This window comes from Gavia stellata, chromosome 4, assembly GCF_030936135.1.
Source record: "Gavia stellata isolate bGavSte3 chromosome 4, bGavSte3.hap2, whole genome shotgun sequence".
Taxonomy (NCBI): Eukaryota; Metazoa; Chordata; class Aves; order Gaviiformes; family Gaviidae; genus Gavia; species Gavia stellata.
Window position 1 is genome coordinate 12,927,422 of NC_082597.1, and position 19,705 is coordinate 12,947,126.

The 19,705-nt window shown below is 43.2% G+C and overlaps 1 protein-coding gene across 1 annotated transcript in view; it reads left to right on the forward strand.

Moving 5' to 3' along the window:
- The first annotated feature begins 869 nt into the window (after positions 1-869).
- The window catches only part of MAGI2 (membrane associated guanylate kinase, WW and PDZ domain containing 2), a 765,547-nt gene continuing 746,711 nt past the window's right edge, over positions 870-19,705 (forward strand). The window contains exon 1 of the mRNA XM_059815959.1: positions 870-1,170. Coding sequence (XP_059671942.1) covers positions 870-1,170 — 301 coding nt within the window. The remainder of the gene's footprint in view (positions 1,171-19,705) is intronic.

Genomic DNA, 19,705 nt, shown 5'->3' on the forward strand with positions numbered 1-19,705 from the left:
AGCCCGAAGCCGGTCCGTCGCTGGGTGCTTCCCTGCCGCGAGCAGAGCTACTGGACCACTGCATCCCTCTTCCTCTCCATCTCGGGCTGACTTCCCGAACTCCAGCGGTCCACTGACGCGGCTGCCACCCAGCACACGCTCAGGACGCTGCCGGATCACGCGGCCGCTGCGGTACGGCGGGGGGCTCAGCCCGCCCCGGCGGAGGGGGAGGCCGGCCGGGAGGCGCCCGAGGCAGCCGGGGAGCCAGCTGAGGGGCGGCCGCGGCTCCCCGCGCCATCTTGGCCCCGGGCGCCCCCTCTCGGCCGGGGCCGGGCGGCGAGGGGGGGGGGCCGGGCCGGGGGTCGCCGCTCTCCCCGCCGGGCGCTTCCCGCCCCCCCCGCAGGGGCCGCTTTCCGCCTTCTGCCGGCCGTGCCAGGCAGCCTCTCTCTCGGCCTTCACTACCGGGTCAGGCGAGGCGGGAGCGGCGAGGCAGCGCCCGCCTCGCTCCGGCACCGACACCGACACCCCTCCTCCTCCTCCTCCTCCTCCTCCTCCCCGCGCCGCGGCCGTCCCCTCCCTCCTCCCTCCCCGCTGCCAGTTTTTCTACAACTAGTACATCCACGCACTGGCAGGGTCCCGGCCGCCGCGGCTGCCATGGATATCAGCTAAAGCCGGACGGAGAGGGCAGAGAGCGCACCCCGACCCAGCTGCCGAGCCCCGCGGGGCCGCCGCGCCCTCCCTCCCGCCGGCCGGCAGCAGCGGCGGCCGCTCCCCGCCCGCCCCGAGCCTGCCCCGGAGGAGCCCGGCTGCCCCGGGGAGGGGGGAAGAGAGGGTGGGAGGGAAGAAGCACGGAATCCAGGGAGGGAGTCGGGCAGAGCATCCCCACGGCAATGTCCAAGGGCTTGAAGAAGAAAAGCCACTGGACGAGCCGAGTCCACGAGATCGTGATCGTGAGGAACCCGGAGGGGCAGCTGGGCTTCGAGCTGAAGGGGGGCGCCGAGAACGGGCAGTTCCCCTACCTGGGGGAGGTGAAGCCCGGCAAGGTGGCCTATGAGGGCGGCAGCAAGTTAGTGCCGGAGGAGCTGCTGCTGGAGGTGAACGAGACCCCCGTGGCCGGGCTCACCATCAGGGATGTGCTGGCCGTGATCAAGCACTGCAAGGACCCCATCCGGCTCAAGTGCGTCAAGCAAGGTAAGGCGGGGACGGGCCCCCCCTCCGCCGCCCCCCCGGGGGCCCGGGGCAGGGCCGGGGGGAGCAACTTTGTTGCTGCAGTTTGACTTTCCCCCTCCCCGCCGGAGCCGCCCCCTCCCCGCCGGCGGGGGGAGGATGCGAGCGGCGCTGCGCGGTGCCCGCAGCCGGGCGAATTAAATGTGCGTCAGTGACAGCGCTTCGCCATGCCGCGGGAGGGGACGGCGGGGCGGCAGCGCCGCCGGGCAGCCTCTCCCCCCCCCCGCCCCGCCCCGCATCCCCCATCCGCCGCACGGGGCCGGGGCGCCGCCCGCCGCGCCCCGCCGCCCCGCCAGCACCGGCCGCCCCTCCGGCTGCTGCGGGAGGAGCGGCCGGGTACGGCTGCGGAGCGGGGCTTGCCCTTGGCTCTGCTTCGCCCCGCGCGCCTTGGCCTGGGGACAGGGGCTTGCCGCTGCGCACCGGGTCCCGGGTGGCATTACGGGCGGCTTTAGCATCCCGTAAGTGTCATTAGCGGAAAAGTCATTCATTTGATCCCTGGTGAAAACGATCGCCTGATCCTAGGGAGCGGGGAGCTCGGAGAAAGTGGGAGGGAGAGGCAGGAAGAAACTTTTGGGAGAGAACGGTCTACTCTTGCCTCTCCTCTGTTTCTCTTGTTTATTTTTGAAGTACTGTAATAGGTTAATGCATCTCCAGGAAAGTCAATAGAGAAGAGACGCCACAGATGCTGTTTACATGTTTCTGTCCTCTTTAAACTATGCTGAGTTGGGCTATCTGCAGCTGAACGCTTGTAAGGAGGTTTCTGCTACCCCAGCAACATTTCTGAAGCACAGGAGCTGTGAGCTGCTCTGGGAAGCAAGTCTGTAGGTGCTGCTTGGACATGGGTGGTGCAACGGCTGTACGCGTATTGCTAAAGTACGCGCTTCAGCCGGGCAGTAAGCTCAGCCGTTGAAAACTTGGGGGTTTCTGTGGTGCGAAGATTTTTGATGCTGTGCATCAGAGACGCTTGTGCTCTGTAACTATAGCCAGCAGCCTTTGCTCAGAGGACATACAGGGGAGTTCTTCTGACATTTGGTATCATTTTGTAATTTAACTTCCTCATTGTAATTGGCGGTTTATTGCTTAGAGTGGCATTTGTGATACTTCTGAATGCTTGAAAGATATGCCAATTATAAGTTTATCCAAACACGACAGAATCAGTAGAAAGAATTTGACTTTCACTCAGGCCTTCAGAATGTACTTTATGATATATGCAGTTATCTACATAAGGTCAGACCTCTAAATACAGATATGATCTGGAATTTTTCTATCTGTCCTTTTGGGTAAGTTGTGCAATATGTTGTAGATTGTATCTTGACAGTTAGGCAATGCAGGGAGACACAATAGTTTATGTGATAAGTGAAGATTAGAAAGGAGTATGATGGATTCTGTCTTGCAGTATAGTGTCATCTCTGGACACGTGAACTCCAGGAAACCTGCTCTGTAGTTTCTTCTTTTTATTAATAATTTTAGTGTGAGTGGTCTTACTGTCACAGGATTAAAAAAGAAGCAGCAGTGGAAGTGTCAAGAAGATGAGGCTACATTGTCAGTTAAGTTATTTAAATTCTAACTTTTTTCTTTGCAGAAATCCTATAGATGCTTTAGAGTAATGCCAATTTAAGGTTACGTTCATTTACTCTGTGAAACAGTATCTGTCCCACCTCTTCACTGTTTTTCTAATATTTCTCTTTAAGTCAAAGCAATCACCAGTGATTCATTAATGTGTGCACCCTTAATGAAGATATCTGTCATACATGAATTAGGGACATTAGTCAGGCTTTTAGTCCGTGGATAACTGCAAGTTTCTTGAATGAGACATAGAGGATGAATTCTAAGTTCCGCCTAGTTTTTATGTATATATCTCTCTGAGGAGTTTCACTTCAGCATGTTAACACACTACACTTTTGCTGAGAGTCCTCAAAGCACTGGGCAGATGACTGCGTGTTTGGAAATGACAGTTCTTGCACAGATTCTTGAACTGAGAGAGACTTCCTGGCTGGAATGATCTTTCTTGTGCTTCAGCATCCTTTACTTCGCCAAAGGGAGAGACCTTCTGGATCCAGCTTCCTATTTTTAAAAAAAAAGGTCAATGGTTTGTGTATTTTACCACCTGAGTCCTCCTTCAGTGTAATTCAGACTAATCTCTGCAGCCGTTGGTTACAAAGCACTGACAGCAGGCATCTATGTTACTCACAGTAACAAATTACTATTCCCTAACAGTACTTTGCAGCAGTGTGTAGAAGACAAAAAGCTGGGCAATAAAATCTTTATACGTTTTTGTAACTTTTGTTCTCCTTTTAATTATAAAACACCTTTAGTGTGCTGGAACAAGGTTAATGAGTCCATTATCATTGTTTCCGCATAATTTATCAACGATATCTCTGTAAATTAGAGTAGCATGACCTTGAATGCACCATGTGACTGTAGCTGCTTCTTCAGTGCTGCCTCGGAATGAAGTTGGAGAGAAAAATGTGGAGGCAGGGCAGGACTATTTATAATGGGATGCTTAAGAGACCATGAGTATTTCTCTCATTCGAAAGTTTTGATAATTCAGCAGTGAAAATTCACTTGTAGATGAAATCAGGGAATGGCTAATTCAGTTTACAGGAACTGGCTCTTTTGAAGTATGGAAAATAAAGGTGCTTTCATGATTTTTCATTACGTTGTGTTTGATTAAACACCCCCCTCTTCGAAATAATGAAATACTTCATCTTTTATCAAATTACGAGGTGAAATACTTCTTTAAAACAAGTCCGATGGAATATTGCTGTTTTACGTCAGCTGAACATCTTGAGCTAAAAATATTGACTTAGAAATAACAATCATACAATGTAGGAGTTGCTGTATATCATCAGGAGGAGTAAACATCATGAGAAACTAATCAGCACTTTAATGATATGATCCGACATAGAGCCCTCCGAAGTATGACACCCAATAAATAAGGTTTTAATGCAGGAAATTATTTCCAGGTTTTGCATGGGGAGAAAAGATTGTAAGAACCATCATTATTATTATTATTATTATTATTATTATTATTATTATTATTATTATTATTATTATTATTTTAATCCTAATTGTAAGAGTTCGCAGAGAAGTATTCCTTGGAGACTATTTCCTGTTTGGTTTTTTTGTTAGTCTTTTTTGCCAGCCATTTACTGTGCTACTGTTGGCAGAATCACAGAGATTCTCTTAAAACACATGGGGTGAAATCTTGGCCCAGATGAAGTCAATGGCAAAGCTGTCCTTGACATCAAATGAAGACGACAGGATTTCCTCTGTGAAGTCCTATGCTTTTTTGAATATATACCCTTTCAACGGGAGAATTTTGTACAGCAGTCAAATTAGTTGGGCGTATTTGCAAATGTTACGCATTCTGGCCTTCTACTCACTCTGGTGAAGAGAAAAGCATTACTGTTTCTGAAAGAAATACTTCTGAATTTCAAATGTGATTGTTTTTACTTGCAGAACATTTTAGATTAAGTACTCTCTTCTTCCCACAGATGCGTAGTTGTAAATGTAGCAATGTGTTAAGGAAAGGCGTCCTAATTTGGATAAGTAATCACATGGGGAAGAGTCATGTGAGGAGCAATGTTGTCTCCAGTTCACTCTCTGTTCATTACTGCTGTCTCAGATCCGCAGTATCTTTCTCCAGTAATTCCCATCAGTAGGCGACACAGGTCCATGACGTGCACAGACTCCAATACAGCTTTGGTTTTAGTTTGAAGGGTGGTAGGAACACCCCACTCAGTGGTACTGCATAAACCGTGATCTTTATTCTTTGCATAGAGTTATAAACTTCCACAGATGCACTCAGCAGAATCCCAATGAACGGTCTGAAAACATGGATTTACGAACTCGGGAGCATTGCAGCAGATTTTGTCCTGGAGCCTGACACATCTCTTCCTCAAGGAAAATGGTTTGGACATACTAAGTAACCAGGTGATCTGACTAACTGAACAATTTAATTCAGTTTTAGAAGTATTTAGTTGTATGACCATATGAAACTAGTAGTTGAATTGAATAACACTGATGCTTTATATTGACACTTTCTAATGTCTCTGATTTGATTCTAAATCGTCAGACTTTAAGCTTCAACCCATAATGCTTTAGGTCCTTATGCAAAAAGGCATTTAGTGCACATAATGTAAGCAGGGCCTTAAAACCAGTTTTACTTCCTCAGTCTAATCATTTACCTTAGGAGTAATTATATGCTAAAATGTTTTGCTGATTATAGATGGCCTTGGGCATATTTGCAAACACTTTCCCAGTCAGAAGATTTGGACCCTCATTAGGATGGACACAAGAGTGGCCGTGTTTGGGCAGACTGCAGGTCCACATTCCCCATGTCCTACTCCTGGTAGTGGTGACAGCGGTTTCCCAGCGAAGAGTAAAGGGACAGGACAGTACTGTCCCAGCATCCAGTTATTTGTGGTTCAGAGATTTACTAGCCTTGTAGCATGTTTTGGTTTTTTTTGTTTTTTTTTTCCTTCATGAGTTCATCCATGAGTTTTGCAATTAAAACCTGGCTTGCAGTTAAATTTTCTTCTCTTTAAAAGTCTGTGACAAGCCTTTTGACAGATAAGTACAGGAATGTTTTAGTTTTCCAAAGTTTTTCCCTGCACATGTAAATACCATGTCAGCTAGTGAAAATGTTACTGTTTTCCTACAGACTTTTTCATACACATATTCCTATGTATAGTTATGTTTTTAAGAAATTTCTTTGATTATTTAAATCCATCAATAATTCTCTTCTACGTTCATTAAAATACTCTGTGCATACAGATTGTCTTTTTGTGTTTTTCCTTCCTGGGTATCAATATATAATGTCTTCCAAGATGTGAATGTTGGATAAATTTATTTTCACTAATATAAAGAACAATATTTTACAATAGAAAGCTGCATGATTTTCCCGAATACAGAAGATCACAAGGGTCTTGCAAAAACCAAACCCAAAGAACTATGAAAATCTGCATGGCTGCCCTTCTGGTATATAATGCAAAGATACTCTTTGAAAATAAACTGTACTTCAGACCTACTCCTTTTTCCTAACTGGTGCTCCTTAGGATTTTACTAACTTTAGAAATTAAATTCAGAGTTCTCTTTTTAGCATTACTTTATGTCATTCTTATGCTTGTCCATCTTAATTTAAAGACCATTGAAGCTGACTTCTGACTCATGTAGCTGGTGATTTATTTTTCAGCTCCTCTAGAGAGATTGTGATGTTTCATGTCAGGAACTCTGTGTGTTCACTGGAAGTAGAATTATATTCATCAGCCTTTTTCCTTCTCTGAGAATTACAAATGTGCCATTAAAGGATGGGGCCATGACTTTGTTAGTGCATCATTTCCTTGAAGAAATGAAATAATTGAGAGTGCTCTGCTTAGTTCTGTTGAGTCGCATATGTTTCATCTCACACTAACACCTGTCCATCTGTTGATACTGTTGACACCAAAGGAAAGTACAGGTATGAGGGGGTAAAATTGTGTCTGACTTAGTTTGTGCATCCTATAACCTCACCTGCATTAATTCAGCATTTCATGAAAGATACAGATTCTGAGCTTTTGCTTTCAGTGTTCATGATCTTCTCCTTGCTCCTTGTAGATGAGGAGCTCCTTTCATGACATGAAAGAGTTGATAAATTATTCATCTACATTTTTTTGTATACTAGAGGTGGTGTATACATGGAAAAAGTGCTCCTTCGGAAGGGATTTATGTGAGGAGGTGGTCATAACTGTGATTTAGAAAGGGTGATGGAGAGGAAAGTGCTGCAGTAGTTGTAGAAGCAGATGTTTCTTGTTCTCTTCCTCATAGTGGTATAAACAAATAAAAAAAAAAGGGAAAACTTTTTTCGCTGGAGAGCATCAAGGCAAGGGTCGAAGAACATAGTGCTATTGCTTGACTGTGTTAACATCCTGGAAGTATTTTTTTTCTTCCATACATATAATATGTGTTTATGAATGTATGAGTATACATGTACATCTGTATTTTTTTTTGAGAGAGAGCTATGGGTAGGACTTTTTATCTCTAGATTGAGAGTTTGTAAGACTTTGTGTAGTATCGCAACACAATAATATAATGATATTTATGGGCTACAATACTAATCTAGAATGCTTTTCATACAAGTTTTGATGCATATATATATATGATAGTTACAATGAAGCCGTCCACTCTGGTGGCTAAGCAATGTGCAGTATGGCACAGTATTCTGCAGTAGGAAGTAAAATGATCATAAACTTTAGAATGACTAGATGCCTACCCAAGCAGGTGCAGTCTATAGCACAGAGTTTGAAGGTATTGATTTCAGTAGCAAAGTGCCTATCTTTGGTTTTTGTTGCTGAATGTCATTGCAATGCTGGCCTTAACTGAATTTTCTAAAATCGCAGGGGCTGTGATCCCAACAGTACCTCTTCAGCACACCTAGTTTGTTACAAATCAGCTTACTTTCAACCTCATGGAAATCTATCCAGTAAGAAGGTGTTAATAGTTTTGCTGGCCATTTGTATAGCTTTTTCACTGTAGGCTGAAACTACCACAATGGAAAGTATAATGGCAGACAGAAGCAAGAGAAAAGGAAGAGAGCAAAGGACTTTAACAAAAATGAACTTTATCTAGCATTCCTAAACTGGACAAAAATCCTCACTGGTAACTGGTAATCTCTAAAGCAGTATTTATGGTTTGAATGTTCTTTTAACATTAGCCTAAAAAGTCTCATTTCTTCAAACCTCCTATCCATAATTTGGACTCTTCACTAGAAGCTGAGTTGACAGAAGGCTGTTTTTTGTGTATATCTGCCATGTATTTACTCTTTTTACAGTGTGTAAATGAACCATAAATGCATTATTTCTGAACTCTCAGTCAGCACATGCAGATTGCTAGGATCCAGACAGCTTAATCAAAAGGTATGTTGCTGTCAACACAGCAGTTCCAGGTGTCTTCTTGTTCATACATAGGTTATGATTAGCAATATATGAATAATGCTGTTTCACTCTGCTTATCAGCTTCAGCTGTTTCTCCTGTATGTCTTTGATTACTTCCACAATGCATGAACTCAAGACGAATGAAAGTAAGACAAGGAACAGAATGGAGAAAGTAAAACGTGGGAGAGAAAAACACAAGAAAAAATTCAGAGATTATTAAACTAAAGTATTTCTGGTTTTAGAGATCACATGTTCTGTCATATTCAAGAGACACTGTACAGCCCTGGGGAGATTTCTTCAGCACAGGGAAAATCAGCACAGGGAACGTGCATTTCCTAGGTCTGTCTTAGTTCCTCAAAATATGTTGAAATCTCATGCTGGGCTAAAGCTGGCGCTCTAAAATACCCACAATTGACTCACTCCAATGAAAAAATTGTATTCCGTCTTCTTTAGCTGAAATCACAAATTGTTCTCAATGCATCTATGTTTCTGTCCCAAGTTCTCACCAAAGTAGGGTGAAACAATGATGCCCCCTGAGAAATGGAGGAGAAACACATATTTGTGTTGGATGACACATAGTTGTGTAGGATGACTTTTGCGTGTGTGTGACAGTCCTACAAAAAATGGAGATTTACCAGGTAGTGTTTAGTTACCATCACGCCAGAACTGCATGCTGTGTCCCTTGCTGCTGAGGTGGCACCTTGACCTCCCTGGCTCACTTTCCACATCCTCCTTCTCTGGTACCAAAACAGTTGTGGTGTCCTTGACCTTCAGAAGTAGTGCTGGCCAACAAACACTAAGTAACTTCTGCACCTTTCTTTTCAGACCTCCGACATTGGGAAGCAAGGTTTACAGTTCAGGTGTCCAAGACCATGTGAAAATAGAAGAAAAAACCAAGCTTGCATGTGTTTCATGGTTTGCAGACAAAACAGAGTGGCTATGTCCACTAGCAGAAAAAATCCGTAAGAGAAAGAATACCTGCTTACATTTATATATTACATTTTTCTGACCCTTGGCTGAGATCAGTGTACTTCAAGGAGCTTCCCCCAATACTTTCTTACAAACCATGGAGCCCTATCTGCCACCAGTGTCCTTTCTTGCCTGTTCTACAGCTTTTCTGCTGCGGAAGCATCCTTGTTCAGGGCTTCCTGTGTCCCTGGAATTCACCCTGACACTTTCAAGTAATGCATCTTTCAGGTCTGGCATTAGCACCAACTAGTTTATTCTGACCAGGAAGATATTTCTGTCCTCTATGTTCGAATTTACTTCAGAAAGCATGCAGAAACTTGTTTTGACCCAAAATTTTGGCATTCCGTGATTCCAGATCATTCCTGTTCTGATGGGAGCAAGCCTGGTATAACAATCTCCCATTGTCCCTGGTCTGGGAGATACGTGACACAGCCTTGACAACATATGGTAGTCTCTATAGCCAGTGATGGCAGTCATTTCATTGAATTATCCAGAATTATTAAATTGTTCACAGAGTCCCCAGATTATCACAGTGGGGGCCAGGGTTTTCCTTTGGAAGTCTGTTGGGTCAGACACTGACGACAAAATTGAGATCACTCACTATCGGCAGAGTCATAGCGAGTTTGGTTTTTTGTTTTTAAAAACACAGACTAGAAGAAATATTGTGTCCTCAGTATGCAGAAAAAAAAGGAAAAAAAAAATAGTTTTTACAGTTATGAGCGGTGCTGGTAGATTTGCTATGAATAGTAGAACAGCTGGAAAATAACAGTAGGACTAGAATAAGCAAAATTTTCTACACTGTATACTAGCAAGTAAATTGTGTAGCTGTGTTAATGTAGCATTAGTATTCCAGAGTGGAAATCCTTCCTGGAAACAGGTACAAGTTGTCTTTTATTACTTACCTATTTAATCTTGGTATCTTCGGATCTCACGTTGTCCTTGCATTTGTCAAAATGAAATGTGGAATATGATTTGTTAAATTGCACATTTCATGTTTTGTGTTTTTTTTAAATAAAAAAAAAATTCTCCCAGCTTTGTTTCCTTATGGCAATCATGAATTAATCTGCCTATTTCAGTAAAATATATTTGTTTTATAAAACCACACCTAACTCGTGCTACAGAAGCTGAAAGGGAACAAAATTAGGACATCAGTCTCATTCCAGGACATCTGTTTCACCTGTAAGTTCTTACAACACACACGTTTTTTGTTTGCTTGATTTTAAACTCAGATTGAAAACTGAGGAAAGGTTTATTTTTGTAACCCGTATGAGTGATATTGAATAGTTTCTAACGTGTTAATTCACCTGGCTGGTTCTTTAACTAGTATTAAATGAAATGGCTGTGTTAGTTTCTATTATTTCCTTACTAAGTCCTTTGTGCTAAATCTGCATTAATAAATGTCACATAAGCCTCTCTTACACTTCCAAAATGGTACGTCAGTATAAACAAGGATTAATCCCATTATATTTTAATTCTCTGTCATTGTATTTTTATAAGAACAGCATTTTATATTTCATAGTGTTGCAGCATTCTGTTGCAAACTTGGTAAGGTAATAGAGCACCTGGGTGCTGCCAGCCTTGCAGTGCAGTCCTCGCGGAGGGGAGAGGCAGCAGCTGCTCAACTCTGGTAGCAGACCGAGGCAGGAGGTGAACACTTTTCCAGTTTAAACTACCATGTGCTTTGGTTAGGTAAAGTGGAATTACCCCCCAAGTTTCCTGCACAGCCACTACACTATTCTTTTGCAAAACTGTCCTTGAAGCTCAGTTCCTCTGAGATGCCTGCTCTGCACCTGACAGTGCTAGGTGGTGTGCTGTGACTCCTCTTCATTATATTGGCAGTGATTGTTTTTGCTGGTATTTCTGATGTCTCTTTCTGTGTGGGTTTGTTATATCCGCCTGTTGTCTCATACATAAAGTCTGAAAGCTTTTGGTGAGAGGAACTTCCTTTTTGTTATAGCAACTAGCATGACAATTTCAAGTTGGGAGTCTCTAGTTTCTATGGCAATGTAAGTATTCACATTAAATTCGGAGTCAGCCATAATGACTGTCTTGGTCATAGTTATTGGAAACATTCTGTATCATTTTAAACACAGGATCTGTAACTCAAATTGTCAATATTTCAGTCTTGGTGATAGAAGCTGTAAAGTGGATAAAAGTCGAGCAATAGGATTTAAGAGAAAATCCCCAGTTATGACTAATGTGGAGCTTCTATTATTGGTAGCACTGGTCTGTTGTCTCATGGTCTTTCCATTACAGTTACTTCTAGTGAAGCCTGTTCAAAAATCCTTAGCTATACTGAATACAGAGAATATACTACCCGAACAATTTAGTGTTTTCTTTTTATCTGCTCCATTTACTTGTGGAAGAACATTTTCCCCCTGTAAACTTCTAGAAGAATTACTGGAATTTCTGATAAGCCAGTAAAAAGAGCTTTTTCAACACTCACTCTGTTTGGTCATTTTCCAGTAAAAATAGCATAAAAGATTTCAGGAAAAGAATGCGTCACAGCACTGGAGGTTTTGTTGGGAAAATAAAGTAAAATCAAGATGTTGGGTTTTCTTAATTAAAATTAGAAGTCAGTAATTAAAATATTAATTAAAAGGTCTTCTGGATTCATATTTTTGTTGTGTTTTTATGTTATGCCTGTGGTACTTATGTACTGAAATACTCTTCAGAACAGATGAACCCATAAAATTTAAAAATGTCTCCTTTAAATATGTGTGAAATATTGTAGGGGTTTGTGTACAGTTAATCTGACTTGCAGAAGTATAACAGCTGCTTTGCCTTGATAGGGATTCATGTCTGTGTGTGTGTTTTAAGGGTAATAAAATTAGTGTTTCTGAATGTAAAAGTTGGAGAAACTGAAGGGGTTTTTTTGCATACCTAAGAAAGCACCTCCTACATGTGAATGGAGCAGTATCAGTTTCTCTTAGGAAATGTAGCAGATCCAATAGTGTTCTTCCAGGTTGATACTAAGTAGACTTCTAGTAAGTAGTAAGCAACTTTCTCACCAATTGCTGTAGAAACTGTTTGCACTGAGCTGCAGAATTCCTTCCTCTGTATCTGCATGCTGTTGGCCAGCTAGTGAGGAGGATGCTGCTGGAACGAGATTTGCAGTTGAGACATTAAAACAGAAGTCTTCACATGTCTCCCTCTAGACACTAATATTATTCTGGTTATTAAACTGTCTGAATAGCTTCCAGATTCTAAAAATCCTTTATAAAAAGAGCTTATTCAGACTCCCCCAACAGGGAGTTACCCTTGGTGTCCTCACCAACCTCTGTGAATTTCAGTGCGGGAAGCCGGGACGGCGTAAAACTTCCTTGCGTCTTTGGTCTCCTGATCTAGGCTATGAGGTGTTGTTCTTAAAAACTCTTAGGAAATCGCTGAGTTTCACAGTGGTAGTGATTATATTTTCATCAAGTGTGCTGTCTTTTTATGGGGTTTTTTTATGTTATTTAAAGCCTGTCTAGCTTTTTAGAAAGAAAGTGTCTATGTAAATATGTATGGTTTACCAATAGAACTGGCACTGTATTTCTCCAGTGCAATTGCTTTGTTTTTTCTTTTTATTCTTTAAAATTTCTTAAAACATGAATGTGATTATTAGTGCATCAAGACACCTGAAATCAGATCCCGTGGAGACAGGTACTACAAGCTGGCAGTGAGAAACAGTTGCTGCCCCAAAGGGTTTATAAGGACTAATTAGACACAGCGGATAGGTAGGAAGAGAGAGAACCGCACGGCGGTGAAATGTCTTGCTGAAAATCTCAGATCAATCAATAACAGAGTGAAGAAGCCTGCAATGTAATTTAAAAGTCTATGCAAGTCTATGCAAGCAGTACTGCGTCCAAGTAAAGGCACACAAACTGCAAAAAACCCTCTCGTGTTCAGTGAGGATTTCTATTGATTGCTTGAGTAAAATATTTTTGTAGGTATTTATTTTAAATTCTATGACAAATCCCGTGTAAAGCAGAAGCTTTGTCAATAACAAAGAAGCACAAGCATGCAAAGGTCTGTACAGAGGAGAGTGTGATGGAGTGTTGTCTCCTAAAATAGAATGCATTTCAGAAATGTATTGGAAGTGGTAAAGTGTAGGAAACCAAAGTAATATACATTTATATATTTTAATGAGATATTTATGTTTGTTTGCAGCACTCATTGGACATGTAGGTACATCAGCCACACTGTAGGATACATTTATTAAATTATTCCGGCCTGTTAAAGCCGCTGCCTGACGAATGACGAATTATAAATAATTTGTGTGGGGTTTTTTTGGGGTGGGTTTTTTTCCCCCTTTTCTTTTTGATTTTAAATACTCCTCATTTGTTGTGGAAATATGAGAAGTCCTAATAAATGTTACCACTGGCAAAGTTTGGTTTGCCGAGTGACACGGACAAAATACTCATTAAAAACCCAGTGGGAACATCTCACTTCTCACAGTGCTGGGGACTTCAGATCGGCTTCGCTGGGTGGTGGCTTCTTCCAGAGCCCTGATGTTGCCATCTTTTGACCCAAACTGGGTGGGGTTATTGGCAGAATCCTAGATTTAGCACAACTTGCAAAAAGTTAGGGCTAGGGTTTAGAGTTGTCCGATGACAGCCCTCCAAATTCCTGAGGAATCGCAGAGAAGTGAGGGTGTCCTGATGTTACGAGGACGTCTGGCAGTCCTAGGCAGGGCCCCGTTAAGGCCGTTTCAGTTGCAGTTACCCCAACGGTTATACTTCATTGCTCTGTGCTTTTCTCCCTCTGTGGAGAGCTGTTGGTCCCTCTTCATGCTTTCACCTCCTTTGCTTCGACACCGGTTTCTCGTTTCTGACTGGAAACTCTTCCCTCCCGCTCCCCTTGGAGAGGCTGGCACGAAGGAGAGGGCGGGGGGACTCCCTGGCACTTACCGGCTTGGGGGTATGTCTGCCTGAGCTGGTGGAGCACGTTTCACCGTTGGGATCCTCTGGAAGGTCTCCGTGTCCTCCTCTTTCCGTGCCTGGGGCCTGGGCAGAGTTAAAGAGACTATCAGTGAGAGAGCAGGGTAGGATTTTACTTTTTACAAGCAACAAGACTTAGGTCGCGGTGAATCCACCCTCATTTTTCAGGAGAAAGGAGTTGCGTTACATTAAGGATGACATCCGGTGGAGGTTCTGCGATCCTTTTTTTAATCCCCTTTTTATGTATCACAGTACTTCTGGGTGCTTTAAATAAAACTGGTGCAAGCTAGTGCAGCACATCACGGACACCTGAACTGATGAAAAAACTCATGTCTCCTCTTTACAGCCACGCAGTACTGTTGGCTGTTCAGCACCTTCCATTATGCAGTTAGTCTGGTAGGGCTTTGGTCCTGAAGTTGATCATGAGCACACTGTTGCCCTGCTTTTGCGTTATTAGTTCATCGAGGCTTTTTACAGGTGCAGTTGTTTGTAGGACTAAGGACAAAGGAAACCTTGACAAGCTGATGTCTCCAGCCTAAAAAAGGGCAGCTGGTTCTAATTGCATGGCGATACCACGTAAGAATTGGGTACAGAAAATGTGTAATGTTCTGTGCAGCCAATGTCACCAGGGGATAGCTGAGAGGAGCGGGACTTTGGCTCAGGCACCAGAGTTAACAATCCATACTCCTGTAACGAAAAGCCCCAGGCTGTACTTGACAGAATAGCACTGGGATCATTCCCCTCCCAGGACCATCACCAGCTCTTTGCTGGCCTGAATTCAGCCAGCAATCGGGCTGTTCAGGCACACTGCGTGTCCTCGTGGCAGGAGATGAAAATACCTGTGTTGGAAGGGTGCTGGGGTCATCCTGCGCTGGAGAATACCAATTTTTTTCTCGTGCATGTGTGTGTCTCCCACTGTCATCAGGATGGGATAGCACAGAGTGCTGGGCCCAACCACATCCCAAAACAGACGCGTGAGTAGTGGATAGCTATCTAGGTGGTGGGGGACCTGAGCCTTCCTTCAGGGAATGTTAGATAGGGCACGATAAAGCTGTCCCCAAATACACACTTGCAAGCAGGTAACCTGAATGGGCTCCTGAACTGTCTCAGAGACCGTCCTGTGGAGCAGGTCTGTACAGGAATCTCCAGTGACCCTTGGTGGAGGGCTAACTTGGGTAGGAATTCCTCAACTAGTATTTGAAAGATTTCCTTCTTTCTTCTCCGTTTTATTTTTAAAAAGCACAAAATGAAACAAAATGCCAACCCTTCAAAATTTTTTTTGAAGCAGAATCCTTGTTTTCTGATCAGTCTTTCTCAGTTTAGTTTTATCTGTCGGACTAAATGCAAGTGCTCCCTGCCACATTGCTGGACAGGGGTTATGCACAGCGAGAAGAGTGCCATCTACTCAGTCGCCGACTAGTCGCAGCTTTTAAGTTCCTGTTCGGAAGCCTTCCTAGCAAGAGCCGACCACATCTCATCATGTTTATCTTCTAAGATCTGATGGATCACAGAACTAGTGTGGCATTGCTCTGGGTCAAAAGTTTATGCATATGTTTATTCATGTTTTGCCTGAAAACAGTGTTGTGTGTCACTGCTGAGAGGCAATTTCTGGTCAAATCCAAGAACAGCCTAGCCTCTGTGTCTCTATAGCCTTTTTAATTTTTTTTTCCCCTTGGGCTGGCAGCTACATCTACGGCTGTCCCCTGAAAACAGCCTGCAGTTAGGGAGGGTGGCCCTGCAATGCATGATTTACACAGGAGTTTTTCAGAGGGGCAGCAGAAAAGAGGGGGGAGAAACCCCAACCAAGATGATTCACTCAGGTCTGCAAGTCAAGGATCCCTCTTTAAATTTATTTTTTTATATTTTTCTGTTATGAAGAGCCTATCTATCTGTTGAATTTGCGGTAATTACTTTCTAAATCAAATGTTTAAATGTTATTATAAAGTATGGATGACTTTACAAATATTTTTTCTGACCCTTTTTTTCCCCCTTGCTGCTCTAACCTGCACATTGCAAGGGCTGTTTGACTGCTCTGAACGCTTTGAATTTTATGTAAAACATGTCTTCAAAAGCAAAAGGGACCTGTAGCAGAGAGGCTCCATCTTTAAGTCCTATAAAGTATTTTACACATTTGGGGCTTTTTATAAGAAACAAGAAACCCTTACGTTTGGAAAATGAAGTAATCAATTTGATTAACAATATTATAGGTCATATAACCTTAGAATTTGGCTTTGAGGGGCTAGAAACTGCAGTTTTCTCAGCATAAATTGCAGGTGTTCTGTAACTTTCAGGGTGAGATAGAAATTTCTTACAACGCTTGAGGCAAATAGAGCTGCCCATGCTGAGCAGCCCAGTGACTGGCCCGGCTGGAATTGGCTGCCATTCCCAGAAATGCTTCCCGAGCCTGCTCCTAGTTCCCCTAAGAGCAGCCTGTTCCCAGTGCCATCCTAACAACGCAATAGCTTCCGACTACTCCAGCCCAGGGATGGTCATAACTACTTCCACCTGGGGTTTTTTATTAGTCAGCTTGGAGATCTTCCTTCAGCTCATTTTCCTTTGCAAAAAGGTCATCTGTTAACAATCAGCTGGGCGTCATGTTTGCTTGCAAAGCACCTGCAACAACACATGATTTCTGCTTCACTTATGTCAAACAAGACAGCCAAGAATTACATGCCCGTGCTGATTTATGCTCTGCTGGTTGGAGTCACATTGGAAATGCATGAATCTCATGTGTCTTGCTGAGCTTTGCTTTATTTTCGTGTGCCAATATCAACTACTCAGGGCAATTTCATATCAGTATTATCAAGTTCACAGTACAGCGTAGAATATTTTGCGTTTCTCTCGTAGGAGAATCGCCAATCGACTGATTGTAGATCTTGCATTTCTGCGTGTTAGAGCTGTGTTTTAAAGGTTTGTAATTGATTTTTGCTTACTAAAGCTGTCCGCAAGCAATGCCTTTAATTTGTTTCTGTCTTAGAACTGTTTATGAAACAAGGAAATTTTGGATTGTTTTGTTTTTCAGAAAGGTTTGCAAAGTATTTCTGTAATAACTTATTATAAACATAATGAATAATCTGGCCAGCAAAGAAAAGTGAGGAAAGAGGGAAAAAAGAGGTAGGAGTGGAAGACAGTGCTGAGTAATTCCATCCAGTTGCTTAACAGGCTACAAAGATTTGTCAGTCTGCAGTGCTTGTGTTGCTGCATGAGAATTTCCATCTTTTCAGATTACATATCCTAGCATAGGACTCTTCAGCTGTTTTTTAAGAAGGTTAGCATATAATGTAAGAGCTGGGAAGTTTCACTGGGAACTGGAGATGTCCTGCCTTTGGAGCCCTGGCTCTGATGCACGGGAAGAGTGTGCTGCAGCCCAGCCTAGGAGATGGAAGAGGCCTGGAGCTGGTGCCCTAACCCTGACTCCGGAGGGAAAGGTACGAGCCTTTCATCTTGTGAGGAAAGGGAGGGACGTTGCACTCCCCAGGGAGATGATTCCAGCCCCATGGGAGACGGAGGGGAGTTGCGCCCTTAGCCCTGGGACAACTGCCTCCCCACCGTTCTTTCTGCCCATCTCCAGAGAGGATCTTTGCTTCCTCCCCCATTCCTTCCAGGCAGATTGGCACCTAAAAAGGGAGAATCCGCCAAGGGCTTCACGCTGGGTATTGCAAAGAAGTGCTGCCCTGACCTGGCTCCGTCGCATAGAGCTGCCCGCTGCTGGAGCCCAGCGCTGGGGCTTCAGCTGAGCGTCCAGTCCACTGCCTTGCTGACCCCGCGGGCTTGCCCACTGATGAGCTCTTTGCTGTGCCGCTCCCCCCCCTGCTAGGCGGCATGTCCCACGGGCTTTGGGAGCGGGGCAGAGGCCAGTGCTCTTGGCAGGCTGCTCCCCGGTGCCTTGCAAGCCAGAATCGACACGCGGGTATTAGTTGAAAAGTCTCAATAGCTTGTTAAAGCTGTTTGTGGTCCTTCATCATACAAGATAGTTCAGCTCGGCAGAGGCAATAAGTGTACTAGGTCTAAAAAAAGTTTTATGTACCTCCCAATTTTTGTGAATCTCTGTAACAAAAACCTTTGGAGAAACTGTATTTTTAATGTGTAAGTGGCTAAGTTAAAATAACATTAAGAATTTGATTTAAACCAACAGAATCAAGGATTTCTAAATAAAACCCAGAATCTGTCTTTTCATCCAAGTTTTGTTAAGTATGTTATGTATGTACCATGTCCTCTTTTTGTGATTGTTTTCGATTTAGGGCATGCTTTTTTCATGTTATTAGTGGAAGAGGTTCAGTTTTTCTGCAGTACATTGAAATGGATCCAGAGCAACCCCCCGATCCCATGTGTTGGGTCCTTACTGGTACGTCGGAGTATGTTCAGCATCAAACAGATAAACACTCTCCTGTATCCCACTCTTCAGTCCTGTGATTTGAAAGGAGTTATGTGCATAATCTCACTGTATTTTAAAGATATTTGAGCTCTTAGCTCTTTCCATGCTTCTATGCTGTGTTTTAAATATGTGTTTTATTCAATAGCTCAAATGCCAGAACAGTCGATGTAGGAAGTATTATGTTGTTGCTGTCCATGGCATTTAATGGACAAAGAATGAAAAAACCTTCTAGTCTTGAGGAGCTCAATATTGATAAAGGTACCGTCTCAAGGAGTAAAGATATAACCCCCCAAAAAACCCCTAAAAGAACAAGAAAAAACAGAAAAGAATAAAAAATAAAATTTTAAAGCATTCAGAAGAGGGTTGGGAGATGCCATAATTTAAAACCACTATTAATCCATTACAGATGGTGCTTTAAAAACCTGACAACAGGGTTTAGCTTGCAGCTGGTGGAGGGTGGAGATGCCTCTGCTGCAGCTCATCAGCCACACCGCCAGGTGCAGGGAACCAGGGTGCTTCTGCTCGGGGGTGGGTGTCAGTGTGGGTGTGGCAGGGGTGGCGGCTGCTGGGAGGGGAGAGCAGTGCCGGGGTGTCTGGGGGCTTCCCTGGTGATACCTGGGTGGATGGAGGAAGGGTTGGAGGTAGGCTGCATAACTGCTCCTTGCTATAGTAAGAAAGACCAGTACATCACTTTTTGAAAGCTTGCTTTTATAGTTATTTATATGAAGCTGTATATGTAAAGGGGTCTGGATATTATAGTCATGACAAAAGAACAGCGTTTTATGATATATCTCATCTGATACAGTGCTGAGATACGATAACATTGGTATTGGGTTTGTTATGTGTTTTAAAGTGACAAATCTACATATAGTTTCAGTATTTTCAATAAGGTGTTTGAAATGTGTGGTGATGTAGATTTTAAAATATTTAAGTAGATTAGGCAATGGGCAAGCCGTCTGATCTGGGCTCTGCCTGGTTCTCTAGAAACCTTGAATAAATTTCTTAGTCTCTCTGCCTTAGTTCTCCAAAGATAATAAAATCATATAGAGTATTAAACTAATAATAGGTCTGTTCCTCAGAAAGATGTTCTGAGGGTAATTGAATTAATAATTGTGGTGCATTTGTCTGCAATAGTAGTAAGGGTTGCATACTAATATGACTTGGAGACATGTAATTGCTAATTATTCAATATTGACCTGATCCTTGAAAACTAAATTCTGAAAGCTGAATCAGATCTTGTGTAAATAAGAGATAAATTATAATAGCTATTTTTTTAGTTCAAGGGTGTATTCATCTTTTTGTTCGTTTTCTTAATACGT